Source organism: Salminus brasiliensis, chromosome 1, assembly GCF_030463535.1.
Source record: "Salminus brasiliensis chromosome 1, fSalBra1.hap2, whole genome shotgun sequence".
In the NCBI taxonomy this organism is placed as follows: Eukaryota; Metazoa; Chordata; class Actinopteri; order Characiformes; family Bryconidae; genus Salminus; species Salminus brasiliensis.
This window is the reverse complement of record NC_132878.1, coordinates 48791494-48810747: the sequence shown is the minus strand read 5'-3', so window position 1 is coordinate 48810747 and position 19254 is coordinate 48791494. Positions and strand designations below refer to the sequence as shown.

Here is a 19254-nt window from a genome sequence, read left to right as displayed (position 1 = left end):
AGAAAAACAAAACATCAGGAAACATTTCCAGAGAAGGCTAGATCTAGAGCTAAAAGATGAAGGCTGTCTGGGACAAACTTGAGCATTAGCTGAAGATAAATATATTAGATAAATTGTCACAAGCATAAATAGACCAGAGGAAATTGACCCTTTAATTAGATGATCAGTTGATTTTTTTTTTTACATGTGAGAACATTACCATCAATAAGTTCTTCTTTCAACTTTGACAGTTCTTTCCTCATCTCCTCCAGAATGTCCTGTAATATAAATGATGTAAAATAAGACATTGCATTGTGCACATGCACAGTAGTCACATCACAGAACATGCAGTGCCATGTAAGGGAAATTAAATCATTAAATCATCAAAGGTCTTTGACAGATCTATCAGAGGCAGATTATATCTTCACAATATCAGTTATTTCACTTAATTCTCCAATACGCAGAACACACATTTTTAATATCACAACATACATAGGAAAAATGCCACCTGAAAACCAGCTATTTTTATTATATATATATTATAGCGGAGCAACACACAGTTGCAATGTTAAGTTTTATCCAACATTGTACAGCTCTAATTTTAATTGCACCCTGCAGCTAAACTAAACAGCATATTTATACTCTATTTTACCTGTTTCAATCTGTCATAGTCAAGAGCTTCTGTTGGCACTCCATTGGCACTTAGGGATCCAGTAGGAGTGGGTGTAGACCTTGGTCTGTGGAGGAATCGAACAATGAGACAATCAAAGCCAGCTAATATTAACCACAGAAACACCACACACTGTAAGACAGCAGCTACTCAACAGGAACCACATTAGTGGTTCAACACTGCTGAAACTGTAGGAGTATCTGCACAGCACGGTCAGCTGAAACTGGAAGAAAATGCATTGAAATCTCAACATTTCCAGAGATTTCAGGCACTGGACATGCAAAGCTAGAAAAGACCAGACATACACATAATACTGTACACATAAATAAATAAATGTCCTGTACTAAAATATTGATAAGTAAGAATCTGAAATATAATAGCAATAATAGTCCCAAATTAACAAATTATTGAAAATATATCTTTAATAATTGTTTTATCCTTCCCTAAAGTTTTATGACAAACTTTAAAATACAGAATTATGCATCAAGTAAAAAATGATTTATACTATATTGATTTTTTATTTTTCCATTACTGTTAAATTCGTTATAGTCCATAATGGAAGTGAAACGATTACAAGATTTTCATCTAAGGTTATCTAGATGGACACATTTACATATATACAGTGAACGAGCACTTTTTTTTTTATACTGTACAGCTAATAACATACAAAATTATCCAACCAATCGTGAAGCAGCAGTGCAATACACAAAACCATGCATACATACGCTAGCAGCTTAAGGTAATGTTCACATCAACCATCAGAATGGGAGAAACACAGAACTGCTGATCTCCTGAGACAACAGTCTCTAGAATGTACTCAGAAAGGTGGCAGTTGTGCAACTGGAAAGGCTTTGTTGGAGATTTGAGCTGACAGAAAGGCTACAGTAACTCAGATCACCACTGAGCAGAAAAGCATCTCAGAATGCACAACACACGTCCAACCTTTAGGCAGCAGAGGACATCAGGTTCCACTTCTGTCAGCCCAAAACAGAAAGCTGAGGCTACAGTGAGCACAAGCTCACAAAACTGCATAGTTGAAGACCAGATAAATGTAACCTGGTCTGACGAATCTCAATTGGTAGGTAGGTTCAGAGTGTGTCACCTACAGTCTGAATCCATTGACTCAGTCTAACTGGAGTCAACAGTCCAGGCTGGTCCAGTCCAGGTGTTTTCTTAGCTTATTACCAATCAATCATCACTTTAATGCCACAGACTGTTTGAGTATTATTGCTGACCATGTTCACCCCTTCATGACCACCTTTGAGATGTGGTAGAACAGGAGATTGAGAGCATAAAAGTGCTCCTGAAAAAATCAGCAGGAATTGTGTGATGCACCTATGCTTCCAACAAGAATTGAAGGTGTTTAGAGAGCAACATGGGGCTCTCTATATTAGTGTTCCTAATAAAGTGCTCGGTGAGTGTATATTCCCTAAGATCATAGCACAGTTATAGGCAGTTATTCCACAATCAACATAGTTTACATAACGAACTTCGATTAGGCACCACAACCCAGGCACAGACAAAGCGGATATCGCCCTGTAATGGGATGTTTTAATAAAAGGGTGGCACTCCAAACAACGGCAATGCTAGGAGAGTAGCAAAGGCATGCACAGATTCTCACAAACACGCACACACACAGCAGCCCTTTCACTCCCATGCTTCCCTGCCACACGTTGCCAAAAAAGGTAATCACCAAAAGACTGGAAGTGATTAGGGAAATAGTGCAGCATTGGATTAGATCATGGGAAGAGAAATTTTTAGAAGCATGACAGTTCAGCATATTGTACTGTATCAATCAATACAAGCCTCTCAAGTCAGTGTGTATTGAATAGACCAGAGCATCCAGCCCATATAAGTTCCTCTTCACCTCACAATTGGGCACAGGGAGGAAATGCAATCTCCTTTTAAATGTAGATGAGTTTTGGGCTACCGTAAAAACTGCACAATTTTAATACTGAGTGCTCTTAATAATGGACAATGAAAGAATTAACATGTTAACAGGAGGCACTTTTCAGCCATTCCTTATTTTTACTTTTAAATTAAATTTAAATTTAATTTAAATTAAAATGATTGTATTATACCACAGACAGCACCTTATCATAAGAAAACAAATGATGAACATTTGTGCAGGTGTTGCTGCACAGTAGAACAGCGCACCACCACTCCAGAGACTGCTAAATCTTCCTGAAGGTCTTTTGCAGCTAAACAGGGATTGTAACTGGCCTTTCAATGAATCCTATGACCAGTTCTCTCTGAAGGTTTTCTTCATGTGAACCAAATTTGGCTAAAATATTGAAAATAATATTGAAAATATTGACTTATTTAACATGTTTAACTTATGCCTTTTGAACCATGCACAGCAGCAGAACTTTTGATGGGGACCCAGTATTTGCATGTCACTGTACAACAATGCACAGGAACAGTGATGCAACACTCTCTTTAGAAACTACTCTTGCATGAACACTTCAACATGTTTAAAGCAATTTGTTAGATATTCACCTGAGCTTAGTGCTATGAACTCAACATGTGCCGAGTGGTTGGAGGTAGGATAAGGAGCTCTGCAGTGAAGCTGACTATAAGCCTTCTTTAATGAGAACAAATTAAAACACGCCCATATGTACAAGCGTGGTGGTGGTGGTGGGGGGGGGCGCAGTACATGTGGCCTTATCTCTGAGGCCGGCTGGGAAAACTGGCATAGACAGGCTGAAGACAGATGCGCAGTCTTTGATAGTGTGTGGCCTGACACTACATATGCAGCTAATTTATCAGGAAACACCTGCACTGGTGTCACGGCCAATGTGACGACAAAGAGGAATTCCATTTTTTGGTTTGTTTTTGTTTTTTAACATTTAAAGGAGATGCAGACATTAAGCCTAAGACAGGACAATCAAGTGAAACTGCAAGGCATATTAAAGCACATTATTTATATGCCTTATATGCATCAGTGCAAGAAACAAACTGAACGTGCAGCAGCAACAGAGGGAATTATGAGATACTTCAATTTAAAAAGCCAAATCGAACTTTTAGTCTGCATCTTTTAGCTGTGATGCCTTCTGTATGGTGATTACCTTGTTGACAAAATGGACAGCTTTGTATGTTTCAGTGGAAACTATTGTAAATAGAAAATCAGCACCAACTCTTAACCTATGAAGAATGTTTTGCAGCACAGCAAAGGCTAAAAAAACAAAACAAAACTCTTAAGACAGTTCCCAAACTCGACAGGCTCTAATACCTGTTTAAGGAATCATAGTACTTGTCAGTACCCATCTGATTTCTCCACGGCGCGTCCCGTCTGCGAGAGTGAAGAGACTAGCTGGTCAGAATACACCACAGACAGTGCGACAAAACTACTGGAGTGACAATATACCATAAGCAGAGCTTCACACTGCTGGACCTGAATGGTACACATCAAAATAACCTACCCTGGTTTAGTCTGGTGCAAGCAAGGAGCTCCTACATTCTTCAAACTTCAACATTTAAACAACTTAAAATACTAAGAAACACATAAAATACAGTTCTAGTAAAGCACACTACCTTCAGGAAAATGAATCGGTAAGCAAAAAGTCATTTCACCCCATTGTATTTCTTCTAAATGACTTCAATTTAGCTTTTTGCATTTTGGAGACACCGTTCTACCTGTTTCTTGTCTAAATGCTAGCTGACAGTGTTTTTAATAAGAGGTTTTCTTGCTCTCCCTCGCCAGAATACAATGATTTTGAGGAACTGTCGAAGTGCAGTGCTTCTATTTAACATTCCCAGACTCGACTGAGCCACGTCTAAGTGGAATGAGGATGTGTATGGGTATGGACAGACAGGCCTGCGATAAGCAACAGCACTTTGCTTTAGTACTGTTAAACGTTCCGTGATGAAGCAAGCCCGTCCCACCCCACATTCTGCCATGCTGTCTTGTGAGCCCCTCTGCTTAAAGCACACGAGACAAAGCAGTAGATGCAATCAGTGGCTCACACGAAGAATGAGAACGTAAGACCTATGGTGGTTTCTGACCCCACATTCCAATAAGCATGAAAATGTGCATTGAAATACCATCAAGAGGTCACATGATTTCACCGAAATAGGATACAAGGTAGACAGTCTCTTGCATGTTATTACCTTCCAATAACTGGTGATTTGCTACCATTCATGGTGTTCGTCCTCTCCCAAGGCTTTCTGGGCATATCTGGAGGGAAAAAAACAAACAAAAAAACACAAATTAATTTCATAGCTAAACCAAAGCAGGTCAGATTGGGATGAATAATTTCAACCCACCCAACTAAAGCTTCACTAACGTACTAAACAACAAATCTTCTCTGAGAACAGCTTTCATACTAGTGTGAGCCTTACCTGGTGTGCTACAGGCCGACACTTTTGGAGTTGTTGTGGTTGCCTCAATTTCGTCCTGTAGGAGAAAACAAGGTGGGTTTGTTGGTTAATGGCTAAAACACTATTTTAGTTGCAGCCAAAGCATTGATTAAATCCTTGGGACAAGAAATGGCTCTCTATGCATGTCCGTCTGTATGGTATTGTGGCAGAAGACGCTCTAGTCGACATAACATGCAGATTTGTTGACTCACCGTTTTCTGATCAGGCTCTGGTGATGATCCCTTTTCTGCAATTCTTCTTCTGCATTACGAAGAGAAACAAACATTAGTTGTATTTTAAAATAAAAACATGCCTCTTTGCCAAGACCACAGGTTGCTGAGTATGTCTCAACTATACTCAACTCTTATCTTAGCTAGTAACAACTAACTAATTCATACACTCTACCATGGAACCACACATTATGACAGCTTTACTGGAAAACTGGATGTGCAGCTGATCAAGTTCTCTTCTTTTGCTCAGTCCCACTGAACAGGAGGCATTGATGTGGTTTCTGGATTAGAGCTTTTAAACCAGTGTCACAATTACTACAGAAGGTCATACCATAGCACACAAAACTACAGCCAAGTAAAATTAACTAATGTAGCCATTTCTAGTGGGGTCAGGTTTTGTCCTTTTGAGCGAGTTGTAGCTTGGCAATACTATGGTTCAGTGTTGCAACCAGTGTTGATTAAATGATGCATAAACCTGTATTTAGTAAACATCTGGTTATCTGGTGCAACCATCTCCCTATTTCATCAGTAACATGACTGGTAGCATGAACAGCAGCATGGTGCATGTAATCTGCTGTATCTGTATTACTGGCAAATATTTTTTGTGTATATCTGAGTACCTCCTGGCCAGCAGGGCACTCATCTCTTCCATGAGTCCTCCTCCTCCAGACAGAGGGCCATTCCCGCGGGCCGGCTCAGGCTTGGCAGCTCCAGGGGCCACCACATTTGCGGCAGTCGTACTAGAGGGCTCCTCACTCTGTGGTATGAGACAACTGGTGTGAGTCTAAGGAACACAGCGGATCTGCATCTGGATCTTTACAACCTTTTCAAAGACTGGTTAAAATCATAGTCGATGGAAATCAGCGGGTGCATGATTAAGGAGACTGTAGCATCAGGGTTTGGTGTTCTATAATTCAGCTAAATCAACTTAGTTGAAACGAGGTGTACCCTTTCGAGCTTTTTAAAGAGATTCAGTGACACTTCAGAGGATTCTTACCCTTGGCACTTTCCGTAGCTTGGCTCCAGCGAGGGCAGCCGCGAGGCCGGCCAGGGGCTTGTTCTCGTCAGTGGTGGGCGAAAGAGTGAAAAGGCCGGAGGGCAGAGGTGGGGCCGGGGGAGGAGGCGGCGCAGGAGGAGGGGCCTGGCCGGAGGTGGGAGGCGGTGGCCCGGGAGGAGGGGGTGGGCCTGTGGGAGTGAGCGTGGGAGGGAGTGGTGGAGGAGGAGGGGGCGGGGGACCAGGAGGGGGCGGGGGTCCGGCAGAAGTGGGGGTCACAGTGGAGCCGGGTGGTAGGGGTGGTGGGGGAGGTGGGGTGGGCAGACCCTGCACTGAATCTGTGGGAGGGGAAGAAAAAAGAAGCAGCGGTCAGAACACATCTCAGTGAAGCGTGAGTCACGCATTTAACACAGCGTCTTCCCTTCCCGAAGACGGCTCCGCCTTTAAAGACGCTGTCACCATCAGTTATATCATTGTTCTCTTCCAACACCGCTCTCAAACAATGCACTTCAACTCCCATTTAAACACGAGCCTCTGCTCTTGGCATGAGAATGTTGGCTTTAACAGGAAAAAGTAAAAAAAACCTACTGAGATAAAATGTAATTTGAACATTTGGACAACCTTATGCAAAAGTTTGGACATCCTGATGAAATTGCGTGTTGTAGGTTCAACATTACATCCTATGCAGGGGCACTTCTGCACATTCTAAATCGCAATCGTAGTTTATTTGCTAATTTAACATATTGCAAAAATGAACATATTAAATATATTACATTTAAAAAAAAAAAAAAAAAAAGAGTCAAGTGCGCTCAAAAAAAATAATAAAATAAAATAAAAAAACACATTCCAGTATTTAGAAAATCAACAAAATGTGCTATTTGCCCAGGGATGTTCAAACTTTAACTAAATTACTAATTAAATGAAATTAAATTAAATAGAAACTGTAAGTAAAAAAAAAAAGGCCAACAGTGAAGCTCATTCTGAATGCAAAACACAGAGGACAATGTTTCATGATGATGGAAGGTGATCAGGTTGAAAACATATAATGAGCCAATACCGAACGCTTCAAAGCTGGACAGATGTGGGGTCCTGCATACCAAGCAAACTACTATGAAGATTTTCTCAGAAACCTTCAATGTTCATCTCATCATATGAAGGAATCAACTGGTTTCTGCTTGCATGTCGTCCTTCCATCACTTTAAGTAACAGGTAACAAGTATCACACTTATAATCTTGGCTTCCCACCCTCCCTTAACACCTGGCCAAGCAGTAGTCATATTTCCAGGTTAGCTAGTTTACGATCATGTTACCGTGTCGTTGCCTCTCTGTGGTAATGTCATTGCAGCACTGCTATTATTTCCAACCTCCAGACTTTAAGCATCAACTATGGCAGCTCCCAGAAATTCATTCATTTGCTTTAATAGATCCACATCAAATTAAACAAGACTTGCTTGACAAACAAGTGACTATACTCCAGACAGTTTGCAAAATGAATCTCAAAAAGTGAAAGTGTGCTCATACTCCAATTCCTCAAAATGGACAATATAGATAAAGAATATATAAATGATAAAACTATCTTGGTGAAATGCTTGGTATGGTATTGGCCAATAAACACAGTGGGACGCACAATAATACTGGAATCATATCAGTATCTGCAAACACTTGCCACTTAAATTTACCGGCTGATATTTTTAAACAATTATTGATTATGTATTCACTAAACTCCAGATAACTTTTGTTACATTCTTAGACTGTTCTACATTGGTGAATGATACATACATTTAATTTATGTAACAGCAGTGCATGTAGTTTCCGTATCCGTATCAGTTGAAATACTCATGAAAAAGACTGAACCACAATTCCTAGCGCTGTGCATCTCTAAACACTATCTATTGCAGGCAATAGATATTTTGCTTTATATCAGGACAAAGCCATCAGTATCAGCTGCTTTCATACACATCTAACAGTGTTAGATGCTTGAAAGCTTTTTTCAAACTAAACATATGAGTAATAATAATATATGGAGTAGGACAGAAAGGACTAGCAGAAAGATGAGAGCTGCCCATTCATCATGGTCATCATGTACCCCAGGCTACTGTGCTAAATTAGGCACCCATGAGTGTACATGAAAGTGTCTATAGTGCAGTGGACAGATTCATCAACGTAAACTTAAGAATGAGATGTCTGACCATGAAAGACCACAATAATAATAATTAAAAAAGGATGGCACAAGTGTGACTTCAGAGACTAATCATAGTCCACTGTAGAGAGGAGGAGAGGACACATTCATAAGAGCAAAGATTCATGCCATGCCAAACCATTCAAATTGGCTTCGATCATCTCGAACCCAGCGCATTCACAGATGAAGAGGACGGCAAGACTGGACATGCGCAAGGCACGGAGCTTCCCTGAAACTTGGAAAAAAATACAACAACAAAAAAAAACCCATAAACCAACAATTATTGTCCAGCAAGAGCCAAATAACAGCCACAGCCAACTGTAGCGACGGTGGCGGCCAGGTTCAGCGCGGCCAGGTTCAGCGCAGCCAGGTTCAGCGCAGCCAGCTCCGCCCCTCCCTAGAGCATCCCCCCCAATCTCATTTAGTGTGTTAGTGGAGGCGGAGAGACAGAGAGAAGAGGCCTTACCCGGCTGGCTGCGGGGGTCAGCAGCAGGCTGAGAGGCTGGCACTGGAGCGTAGGGGTATCCCAGCACAGAGTTTACAGAGTGCTCGGCGGAGGCGGGGGAGGCTGTGGAAGGAGAAGGGAGAACAGGAGGCTGGGGTGAGGGACAGGACACGAAGGGGGCGATGATGGGCGACTGAGACAGGGAAAAGGGGGGCAAGGGTGGAGGTGGAGGAGGGGGCGGAGTTGGGGGTGACGGGAGGGGCTGGCATGAAACCGGGGAGGAGGAACAGGACGTGTGGAATTGGGCGGGGCCTGGTAGGCCAGTGGGTGATGGCGGTTTTTGGCAGAGTGGGCTCGGGGCCGGGATGGCGATGACTGGCCGCGGGCCGGTGGCCTTTCCAGGGGGGCTGCTGATCATGACTGGGGGAGAGGGCGGCAAGGGAGTGAAGTTGGTGGCCTGGCAGACGGTCGGTTTGGAAGGAGGGACCGGAGGAGGAGCCGGGGCAGGGGGTGGGGCCGGCTGCCGTCGGGGGACGGTGGCGTAGTGGGGCAGTACCGGGTGGAAGGCAGAGCCCAGAGAGGTGGCAAATCGGGAGGCAGAGTGACGGAGGGGCGGGGTAGGGGGTGTGCCTATGGAGGGCGATGTGGAGGGTGGCGGGTAGTTGGGTGTGGAAGGGGAAACGGGCGAGGAGGAAGAGGAGGTGGTTGTGGTCTTGGCGTAGTCTGGAGGTGGAGGGGTGTGGAGGGTGCTTTCAAATGCTGTGCACGCCGAATGACAGGAGGACAGGAGGGAAGAAGCAGCGACCGTGCAGAGGGAAAGAAACACGAAAGACAGAGAGAGAAAGGGGAGGAAAAAGGAAGAAGACAGAAAGGGGCAAATGAAGCAGGAAAACCAGCACAGACCTATGTGTCCCTAAGGCTGCTGTTTTCACGCCTGTCTATGACATGGGACAAGCTACAATTAGTACAATCAGTTAGCTGTATAAAAAGGTCATGAAGGTATTTGTGAACAATCGGTCAATTCCAGCACACGAAGGATCGAGTTACTGAAAGATGTGGTTTCTCATTCAGTACTTTCAGGAGCCAGGCCCCCAACAGAATGGTGGCATTAGCTTCTGAAAGCACACCCTTAGACTTAGATTAGTGTCTGTGGAGCCAAAAGTATCAACACACACTGGTTACGTGTCAGTTCACCACTCACTCCATGCCACCAACACACAATCAAAACCGCAAAGATACAGAAGACTGAACTTGATGGAAAAATGTGTAGGGCACCTAAAGCTGGTGGTTTTATTGGAGTCTAAAGCATTCTGTTGTTCGTAATGTGCCATTGTCTTTAAAAAGTTGCAAAATCAAAGCTTACTATATATATATATATATATATATATATATATATATATATATATATATATATATATATATATATATATATATATATATATATATATATATATAGAGAGAGAGAGAGAGAGAGAGAGAGATCGTTTTTACTGTCTTAGCAAAGCATTCATACTAATGCAGAGAGCCTACAATGTGCATGTGTGCATATGCTGAGCACGAGCCTGCATCTTTCTGCTCCAGTAACCCTTGCATACTGCCTCTAGACAAAGCAGCATGAGGGATGCTATGCCTGCATAATGCCTCCCAACACAACAAGGACTGTGTAGTGTCAACAATAAAGGAGTTAAATTGTATGAGGACATTAATAACCATCTTCGTTACCAGGACCCAATGAGATGGATAAGAAACAGAGCAATGCAGTGACAAACGTCTTAAATCTTAAAAGTGTAGGAAACCTGTCAATATCCAGATGTCAATATCAGATGTACTTCTACTATAAGGCTTTATGGATGAGGTCTTGCACTTCTTTAATTTTTTAATTAGTGAACTTTTAGTTTCACTAAAATTAGTGATATTTTAAGACGATCCCATTGCACACACAGGCATGACCAATAGAATGGACTGTTCAGGAACAGTCTCACATGTTCCTGAGGGCATCATGGACGACAACAAACGTCGGCTACAGGGGTATTGAAGCCCCAGACACTGTGCTTTAGAGCAGTGAAACCTAAGAGATTAAAAATCCTTCTTATCTACACCCTTGATTTTGAGGAGGGGGGAAAAGCATGTGGATGAGTAGGCGCCCACAGACGTTTGGAGATGGTGGAGTTGTGTCTCAAAGGCAGGACTGTAATAGAATAACCCATGCCAAGAGTCTGATACACTAACTGACCCAAGATGCATAAGTATATGGTGACCTTTTGCAGGTCATACCATATTCGTTAGTTAGCTGGAAACCAGAACCAAAGCCCAGTACTTGTCTGAATCCCTCCAGCAACTCTGTATTACTTTTGATAGACCACACCTAGAGCAATCTGACCAGATCAGTGACTGCTCGGTCTCTTGGCTCATCCAGAGATGCCTGCATAAAGAATGCCCTTTAAGGGAGGCATTTCCACTTCCCAGCCACAGGGGGAGCCCAGGAGCAGGAAATACCAATTCTCCATAACGCTGCTTTAAGGGTACCACAAGTAAATACAAATATGATTTGACGTACTATAACAACAGAGTGATGAAACAGGTCAAAGCAGGAGACAACGGCTGGCGAGGTCCCTAAAGCATAAACTCTAGAACAGAGTATTCAGTGTAGAAATTCATCTCATCTCAGCAGAATAGGGGACGGCTTCACCTTTTGCGAAAGCATTACTATGATAATGTTCCAGCTGATTTTGTGCAACCAACAGGAAAATACTGCAAATCTGAAGCTAGAACTGAGTGTCCACTGAGGAAATTCTGAACGCTGGACAATGGCTATCTATGACCAACAACAAACATTTCCTGGCAAGAAATTGGAGAGAAGTTAAATAAAACAAATGAAATAGAAGTACAGTGAAGTCTAAGTACAATGCTCAGTACAGTATACAGTGCAATGGACTACAATACCTTTCATCATACTTAAGATCCAACCCTAATCCAGCCAAACCTGACCCAAGATATTACTGCCTTCAGACATCCTTGATTGGTTGAATGGAGTGTGTTAGTTTTTGGCTTGGAGTTTAAACCTGCAGGAAGCTAGCTCTCCAGGAGGACTGTTGGGGACCACTGATCTACTATCAAAGAGTTGATTTTGGCTGTACTTTAGACTCATCTCACAGAGGCAACCGCAAAACCATAATCCATCACAATCACTCATAAGTTCAGAGAGGAAGATACAGGCCGATATAGAACACGACATTTCTCAATCATGTACATACCAATATTATCTGCTCAAAGTTACGTATGTCAAAGCCTGAGGTCTGACCATTCACACACACTGTGCAGAATAAACACGTCCCCACCCACCTCCCCAAATTTCGGTTATATATATTTTTAACCAGGGCATAATACTGGGGAATCTAATGTAATGATTGTAGCACTCAAGCACACCAGCCACTAGAGCCTTTCACCAACGACAGCAGCAAAAAGCATCCTCTCAGCATCTCCCCAATCTCACTATGTGTAATACAGGTCTGGCAGACTACTCAGACACAGCGGGTCAAACTGCACAGCTTGGGGAAGGAAAATAAATAAATAAATAAATGCGGTCGGTCTGCTCCACAGTCTCCAAGCTTTGTCATGTTTCAAGCTGTTTGCATGCACTGTTCCAACATATGAGCAGATGGGGATGTCGGGAGGAGACTGACTGTTATATTAAGACCATGAGAGAAACGACAGTTCCTTTAAACCATAGCGGCTTACAGAAAGAATCGAGGACAGAAAGCACTTGCAAGGAAATAAAATAAGCACATTTACACAATTTAACCCGAATGTAGTCAATTATATCTGCCGTCCACAATTTGCTTATTGTGCAGCCATTATACAAGTAATGCACAATGCATTAAGTAATCTTACATAGTTTCTCACACTACATACACTCTAAAGCCTGCCTTTCGTTCCATTTCCACAGATAACTCCATGTCTCCCGATTTCCCCATCCACATCTCTAACTCTTAGCGCTAAACCCTCCGTCAACCTGTTGTTCCAGTCTCCCACCTCTGCAGTCAGTTCCGCCTGTGCTAAAATGCTGGGAAAGGAAGTGCGGAGATGCTCACCAGCGTTGGAGATGCGTCGCCCTCTCTCCCAGTCCATCTGCTCTCTCTCCATCTGCTCCTGGTGATCCCTCTCTTGCTTCTCCCTCTCTGCGCGCTCGCGCTCCAGCAGCTCCCGTTCTGCGCGCTCACGCTCCAGCTGCTCTTGTTCCTGCCGCTCGCGCTCCAGTCGCTCCAAGCGCTCCTGCTCAGCGCGCTCCCGCTCCAGCCGCTCCCGTTCCTGGCGTTCACGGTCTAAACGCTCGCGGTCCAAGCGCTCGCGTTCCAGCATCTCTCGCTCCAACCGCTCGCGTTCCTGACGTTCGCGCTCCAACCGCTCCCGCTCCTGACGTTCGCGCTCGAGCCGTTCACGCTCGAGCTCCTTCTGACGCTGCAGCTCCTGCAGCTGCCTGAGGAACAGAAGAGTGAAGAGTGGAGTGGGATGAGTATGACCAGCCATACGTTATAAAATCACACAGAAAAGCAGATGGAATCTGACCACTCATGACACAATTGGGCAGGTGGAGCACTGTCCTTATATAATCAACTTACATAATCATGCACACGCCATTCATTGCTACATGGTTTGGAAGCAAGTCTCAATGGCTATGTTCAAAGCCTGGTCCACATCAGTCACGCTTTTGGTCTGAGGGAGACTGGTGTGGTAGGGTTGCACTGATGGAGAAAACCTTGGCGAGTAAGGAGAAAACTGTGTAGATCTAATGCCTCAAACAGAAAGGTTGATAAGTAATATTACTAAGTTACTTAAGTTAGATTACTCTGTAATCTAAAAAGCAGGAAAATGCTCTCTCCATTTTTATACATCAACCCTTTTGGCGTGATGCGTGAACTATGCAAATATTGTAAGTCGATTAGGATTTGAGATGAAGGGAGCTAAACAGCCAACAGCCTGATGGTAAATAAAGACAGCAGTTGATCAGCAAAACACTAGAGGGCAGCAGCCTCATATCTACACAAGTCTCCTTCAGCATCTGAAGACAGCACTGGCTTGATGTTTGGCTTCTGCATAGACCTTGAAAGATAAAAGACGTGCCTGTGAGTTCTCCCAGGCCACAGCGATGTATCTAATGACCGAAATTATAACATGCAGTATTATAGATAGAGGACCCAAATGTGTCTGGAAGGTCATCGGGGACTGGTGCTGCAGTTCATAGCTCTGGGGTGGAATGCTGCCCATGTTCTTATCCTGCATGGTACAGAGCTTGTAAATGTGTGCTTAATCTGACGTCAATGAATTCAACACAACATGCAGCGTACAAGGGTGATGCAAATGCCACGGATTTCTGCGAATGCCATAATTCTGACGTTCTATTTTCTGGTGACAATGGTGATTTTGAGATTTTGTGGGGCGGGAGAAACCAGATCTTTTTAGTCGGCCATGGAATTTGGGCTTTGTATGAGGTTCAACAAATGACAATCCAGTTCAGTAAGGAATGTCATGGAATCTGCCAATTAGAGCAGTCTGTGAGTATGAATATGTCTGTAATGTTAAATATAGCTTGATGGCACAAAAAGGACTGCTGAGTAGGCCTCCATGATCAAACTGTGTGAGTGCTGCCTTGTGCTAAGCTGCTTCTAAATCCAGCATTAGTAGCAAAAGGCTTGTATATATAACTACATAAGTACATCAAGTTGCAATGGGTTTGTCTTACTCGCTAGACAAAGAGAACGAAAAAGTCTAACCATTCATTTGTAGCAGCACAAACCAGTTATAAAAGCATGCCTGCTCGCTCCCCTGATAGTGTTCACTTCCCAGAAGTGTTTAAAGTGAAAAGAGTAAAAAAGCCCCCCCCCATCTTCATCTTCATCTTCATCAGTTCCAAGCTATGCGTGTTCACAGCATACAGCAAAAAATATATGACGCACTCACACATCTGTTGAGCGGGAAAAACAAGTGCTTATCCAACATTTACTCCAAGATGAGCAACTCAAAAACACACCTGTCTTTGCAAAAATGGTCATGAAGCATTTGAGGTCACGTCTTGGGATTTTGCCAGACACACCCACAACCATGCCTTTGCCGTTCCTATTCATCACCACCCATCCAACAACTTTCCCAGGTGAGGTGCTGATACACCACCATGCCTCCACATGCTCCCAGGAACTGAGCAAGATGGGGAAAAAACACCCTCCTACATCAAATCTCCCCTGAGGAAGAATGAGCTCATTGGGCCCGAGGCCATAAGACTACTGCACTCTTTGTATGTTGAGCGACGTACCTGCTACAACATACAAAGTTGTTGTCCACCTCATTTTTTTTTCTTCCCCCAAAAGGCATGATTACCCGTACAGTGAAGGCTGACTTATTTAAGGGTCTAAGCCGGACTATCGAACATGCTACTCTACACAAGACCTCTACTTCCATCTTACAAGGTTACCAAAGATATACATCAATGCAGAGATTTCAGATGAGATTTAGAAATATTCCCTCTTCCAACATATCTAATCCAAGTAACAAAGCCCTTACTGAGCTGAGGGGAATGTTTTAGAGAAGGGAAAACATGCAGGCCAGGAGTCCTCCAGGTCCAGATTTTGAGCAACTGAGCTAGAGGTAGCAGGGAATTCAGAAAAGGTCCTCCCCATGGCCTTAAAACAGACTTTCTGTAGCCTAGTCTACTGCCCCAATTCTTCATATGTGAACGCTTTAGCTGCCTTCTGCAAGAGCTGTGCCTGTACCTGGGTTCCCAAGGGACATACTTGTTCCTGTGATGCTCTGTTATGAAACCGTCATGAGGAGCAGTGCTGAGAAAGCACTGTCCCAATGTCCCAAATCCCTGCTAACTCCAAGACACGCTCAGAGAAGTAATTAAAGAGGAGAGAAAGCCTTGCAGATATCATCAGCGTATGTGCTACCCCCAAAGACCGTGACAGCCATGGTGGAGCCAGCCATAAGTCACCCTCAGTCGGGTATTAGAGCTTGCTAACCACAGGGGAGAGTGCTGACAGAACACTGGAATTAAAAAAAATAAAAATCCTTGCATGAGCCGAAAGGGACATTTGATATTAGCAGGGCCATGTTTAATTTTAGATGGATGGTGTTGAATGCGGAGACAGAGCTCAAATGCCCCCCCTTTCCCCTCACACCATACAGGTCAAGGAAGGGTAGCGGGGTTATGATGCAATGTTGGTGCAATCCATATGTTTGTCCAACAGCAATTAGAAAATAATTGAAGGGGAAATGGTCACTTTAATTTAACAAAGTTAAATGTAGGAATATCTATTGGCTTAAAGACAGTTCTCCAGGCTTCCTCAACAATTTAGGGTCCACTAAATACCTGGTATAGGCAGCTTGAGAGTTACAAAAAATGTCCAGACTATTTAAGGGTTCCTGAGGACTGAACAACTACAGAACTGCTTCTGCCTTTATTTTAAGCAGCAAACTGGTAAAATGTGTAAAACGTTTACTGGCATCATGCTGTTTTGCGCATATGCTGGCATAACATGACCATAAGATACCAATCAGATGGCATAAATTCCAGCACAGACGCTAGCATTAGAGGAAAAGGTTAAAACCATCAAGTGTAGGCTTTGGATTAAGGCTTGTTTGCTGGATTTTAGTGAATGACTTCAGTGAATTAACTGAATTAACCCTCAATAATTAACTGAACACTGCTTCGCTCTACAGCAGGGATTCATAAACGGAAAACAAACAGTAACTAAATTATTTAATTATACTCTGCCAACGCCATCCGAGATTAAGGGTGTGTTTCAGACTTAAAGTGAACCCTTGCGTGATTTGTTAGTACATGCGACAACGCGGCCATGCAAACCCCGATGTGCACCAAATAAGCAGGTCTGTCCAAGTCGGCTTCCATGTAATTTCTGGTGCGAACTACAAATCTAAATGGACTAAACACAGGAAGAACAATTATCTCCTCTTGGCTTATCTTCTTATGTACTTGATAAAGGACACCTGGACATGTCTGATCCTTTTTGGAGGATGAGGCACACACACACACACACACACACACACACACACACACACACACACACACACACACACACACACACACACACACACACACACACACACACACACACACACACACACACACACACACACACACAGTGGAGGGGAGCAAAACTTATAAATATAAACACACCCCCATAGCTACAGTCTGATTTTGGGCAACTGTATGGTCTTGGTGATGGCCTCTATAAAGAACCACCACAATAAGAGAGTCTGGTTGTGCCTACAGGCAGACTGCGTAAATGAAGCATGGAGATGGACCCATTATAAATTGAGGAGGTCTGTACTAGGTTCAAATATTTAAAGGCATCTTCCTAAAACTACACTTTTTCCTGGTTCAGCATACACAACACAAAAAATAAGGCACTTGCTTATGTTCCATTTTTCCAACCGGGAGAAAAGACTTCAAAAGATGTGAAACATGCAGCAGATCCATTTGCTGGCGTCTCAATTCCTGCCGTCCGTTGCCAAGGAAACAGTAGCTATGGGAGTGTAGGCGGCACACAGCCTGACTTGAAACGTCTTCCAACAACTTACTACAACGAAGTCAAAGACAAAATTTACCTTATTTTAAAAAGAAATAATAATAAAAAAAAGAGATCAGAAACTTAAAGACAAGGGACTTCCTCTCACGCTAATAAAATCATCATTAAAAAAGGGAGCTCTATCTTGTGTTTTCACACTTTGTCCACATGCTATAATTGACTGGTACACGTTACTATGTGGTCTACTAAATTTGGGAGGTGAAAAACCATTACAAATGGTCTGTGGTCTCATTTTACAGAGCTCATGATGGAGGCGAGACTGAACAGACGATGATAACTGCTGCAGAGTGAGTGCAGACTGCAGGCTGATTCGGTCAGTGCAGTTTTGCCCGTGGCTGCAAAGGCCCAGTGTTTCTGTCTGCGTGGACGCCGGCCAAGGCTGCCCATATGGAGTCTTTGACTTTTGAGTCTAGCAGATCTCAGACCCAGCTTGCTGTCTCTCCCTTCTACAGAAAAGAGAACTCCATTAAAACAAGGAGATGTCACTATGTCCCGAAGGGATTCTCTGAACAGGATGTAATCGCTCTTGTCGAGAGCGAAAGACCGCTAGAAACATGCGGTTGGAGCTGTGGAGTGCTGCAATCCTGTGCTACAGTTGTAAAGAAATGCCTCCAAAACACGGCGACGATCTTTAAACGAGCAGCTAGCTGGCTGCAAAGGAAGCAGTGTCTCTGGTGTCTTTCTGCCTGCTCGGGAAAAATGAGGAGGAAATGGGCTTTGGTCTCTCCACCTGACAGATGTGCTGGAGGCAAGCGGAGCGGCAAACCTGTATCAGCGTCCAACCAGCTATTTTTATCCTCCCATTATGCCGCTTCATGTCTTTTTAATCAAACACCAATACGGTATTTTTGGCCCACTGGAAAATAGACTATCCCCCATGCTGTCGTGGCTGCCCTGTTAGGAGAGGGAGAGAAAGCGGGATTTGGGAGAGCACAGAAGCGGAAAGAAGAGCCAGGGAGAATGAATGGCAAAAAAACTGAAATCCCCGCTTTTGTCCACGTAATCCTCCGCAAAGCATGATCAGGAACATCGGAAATGCAGACCTCTATTCTCCCCTCGCTGCACACATGAAATGGCAAAGCGCAAATGCCACAAAAGCACCAGACTGCAGTAGAAGCCACTGAACATTGTGAACCGAACAGGACACCTGGGAAAAAAAAAAAGGTCTTGAAACAAGATCTTTCAGGAACCGTCTGTTTGCTCGTCAGCATCGTATGTGATGCACGTGGTGAAGAATGCCCGGCATGATGCATCACAACCACAAGCCCACAGCTTCAACAGCAGCATAAAAGGCCACAGTAAATACTATACTTCAGCAATCTTCTTGTCTCTCCAGTCATGAGAATCCTTCCCACCACCATGACTGTGCCCATAGCTTAACAGTGAGAACACTGTTGGCTGAAGGGACGTAAACGAGTGAGTCAGCAGGGCAGATTTCTGCTGGGCTCCGCCAGTCTTTGTGTTCTATATCACTCAAAGGCCACGAATCTAGGCTTGTCCAATTTAAAGACCAGTTCATTCATCTTGAGTATTGGGCGCATTAGCGATGGGTCCCATGATTTTGCTGATAGAGAGAAGAAGGGAGAGGTACAGCAAAATAGTATCTAAAGAAAGCTGAGAACTTGGAGTAGCCAAAATAAAAAAGTGGTAACTTCAACATTTTAAAGATACTTGGAGATCCAAATGATCCCTATTTGAAGTTGTTCAGCAGTGCACCATATCACATCAAGCCACACCAAAATTGTATAGAATTCCCCTTCAACCACTCACCAAGCCCTTCTCGCGTGAATTGCCC

At 43.5% G+C, this 19254-nt stretch overlaps 1 protein-coding gene across 9 annotated transcripts in view; it reads right to left on the bottom strand.

Annotated features, from left to right (window-relative positions):
* enah (ENAH actin regulator) overlaps nt 1-19254 on the bottom strand; it is a 95474-nt gene that overhangs the window by 1180 nt on the left and 75040 nt on the right. For 5 of the 9 annotated variants that reach the window (XM_072680942.1, XM_072680959.1, XM_072680934.1 and 2 more), the window contains exons 5-14: nt 12948-13333; nt 8878-9615; nt 6236-6570; nt 5859-5995; nt 5221-5269; nt 4991-5045; nt 4760-4826; nt 3882-3941; nt 632-716; nt 200-257 (exon numbers count right to left, since the gene is read on the bottom strand). In XM_072680942.1, coding sequence (XP_072537043.1) covers nt 200-257; nt 632-716; nt 3882-3941; nt 4760-4826; nt 4991-5045; nt 5221-5269; nt 5859-5995; nt 6236-6570; nt 8878-9615; nt 12948-13333 — 1970 coding nt within the window. The remainder of the gene's footprint in view (nt 1-199; nt 258-631; nt 717-3881; nt 3942-4759; nt 4827-4990; nt 5046-5220; nt 5270-5858; nt 5996-6235; nt 6571-8877; nt 9616-12947; nt 13334-19254) is intronic. The other 4 variants (XM_072680968.1, XM_072680925.1, XM_072680975.1 and 1 more) reach the window with 4 other exon arrangements.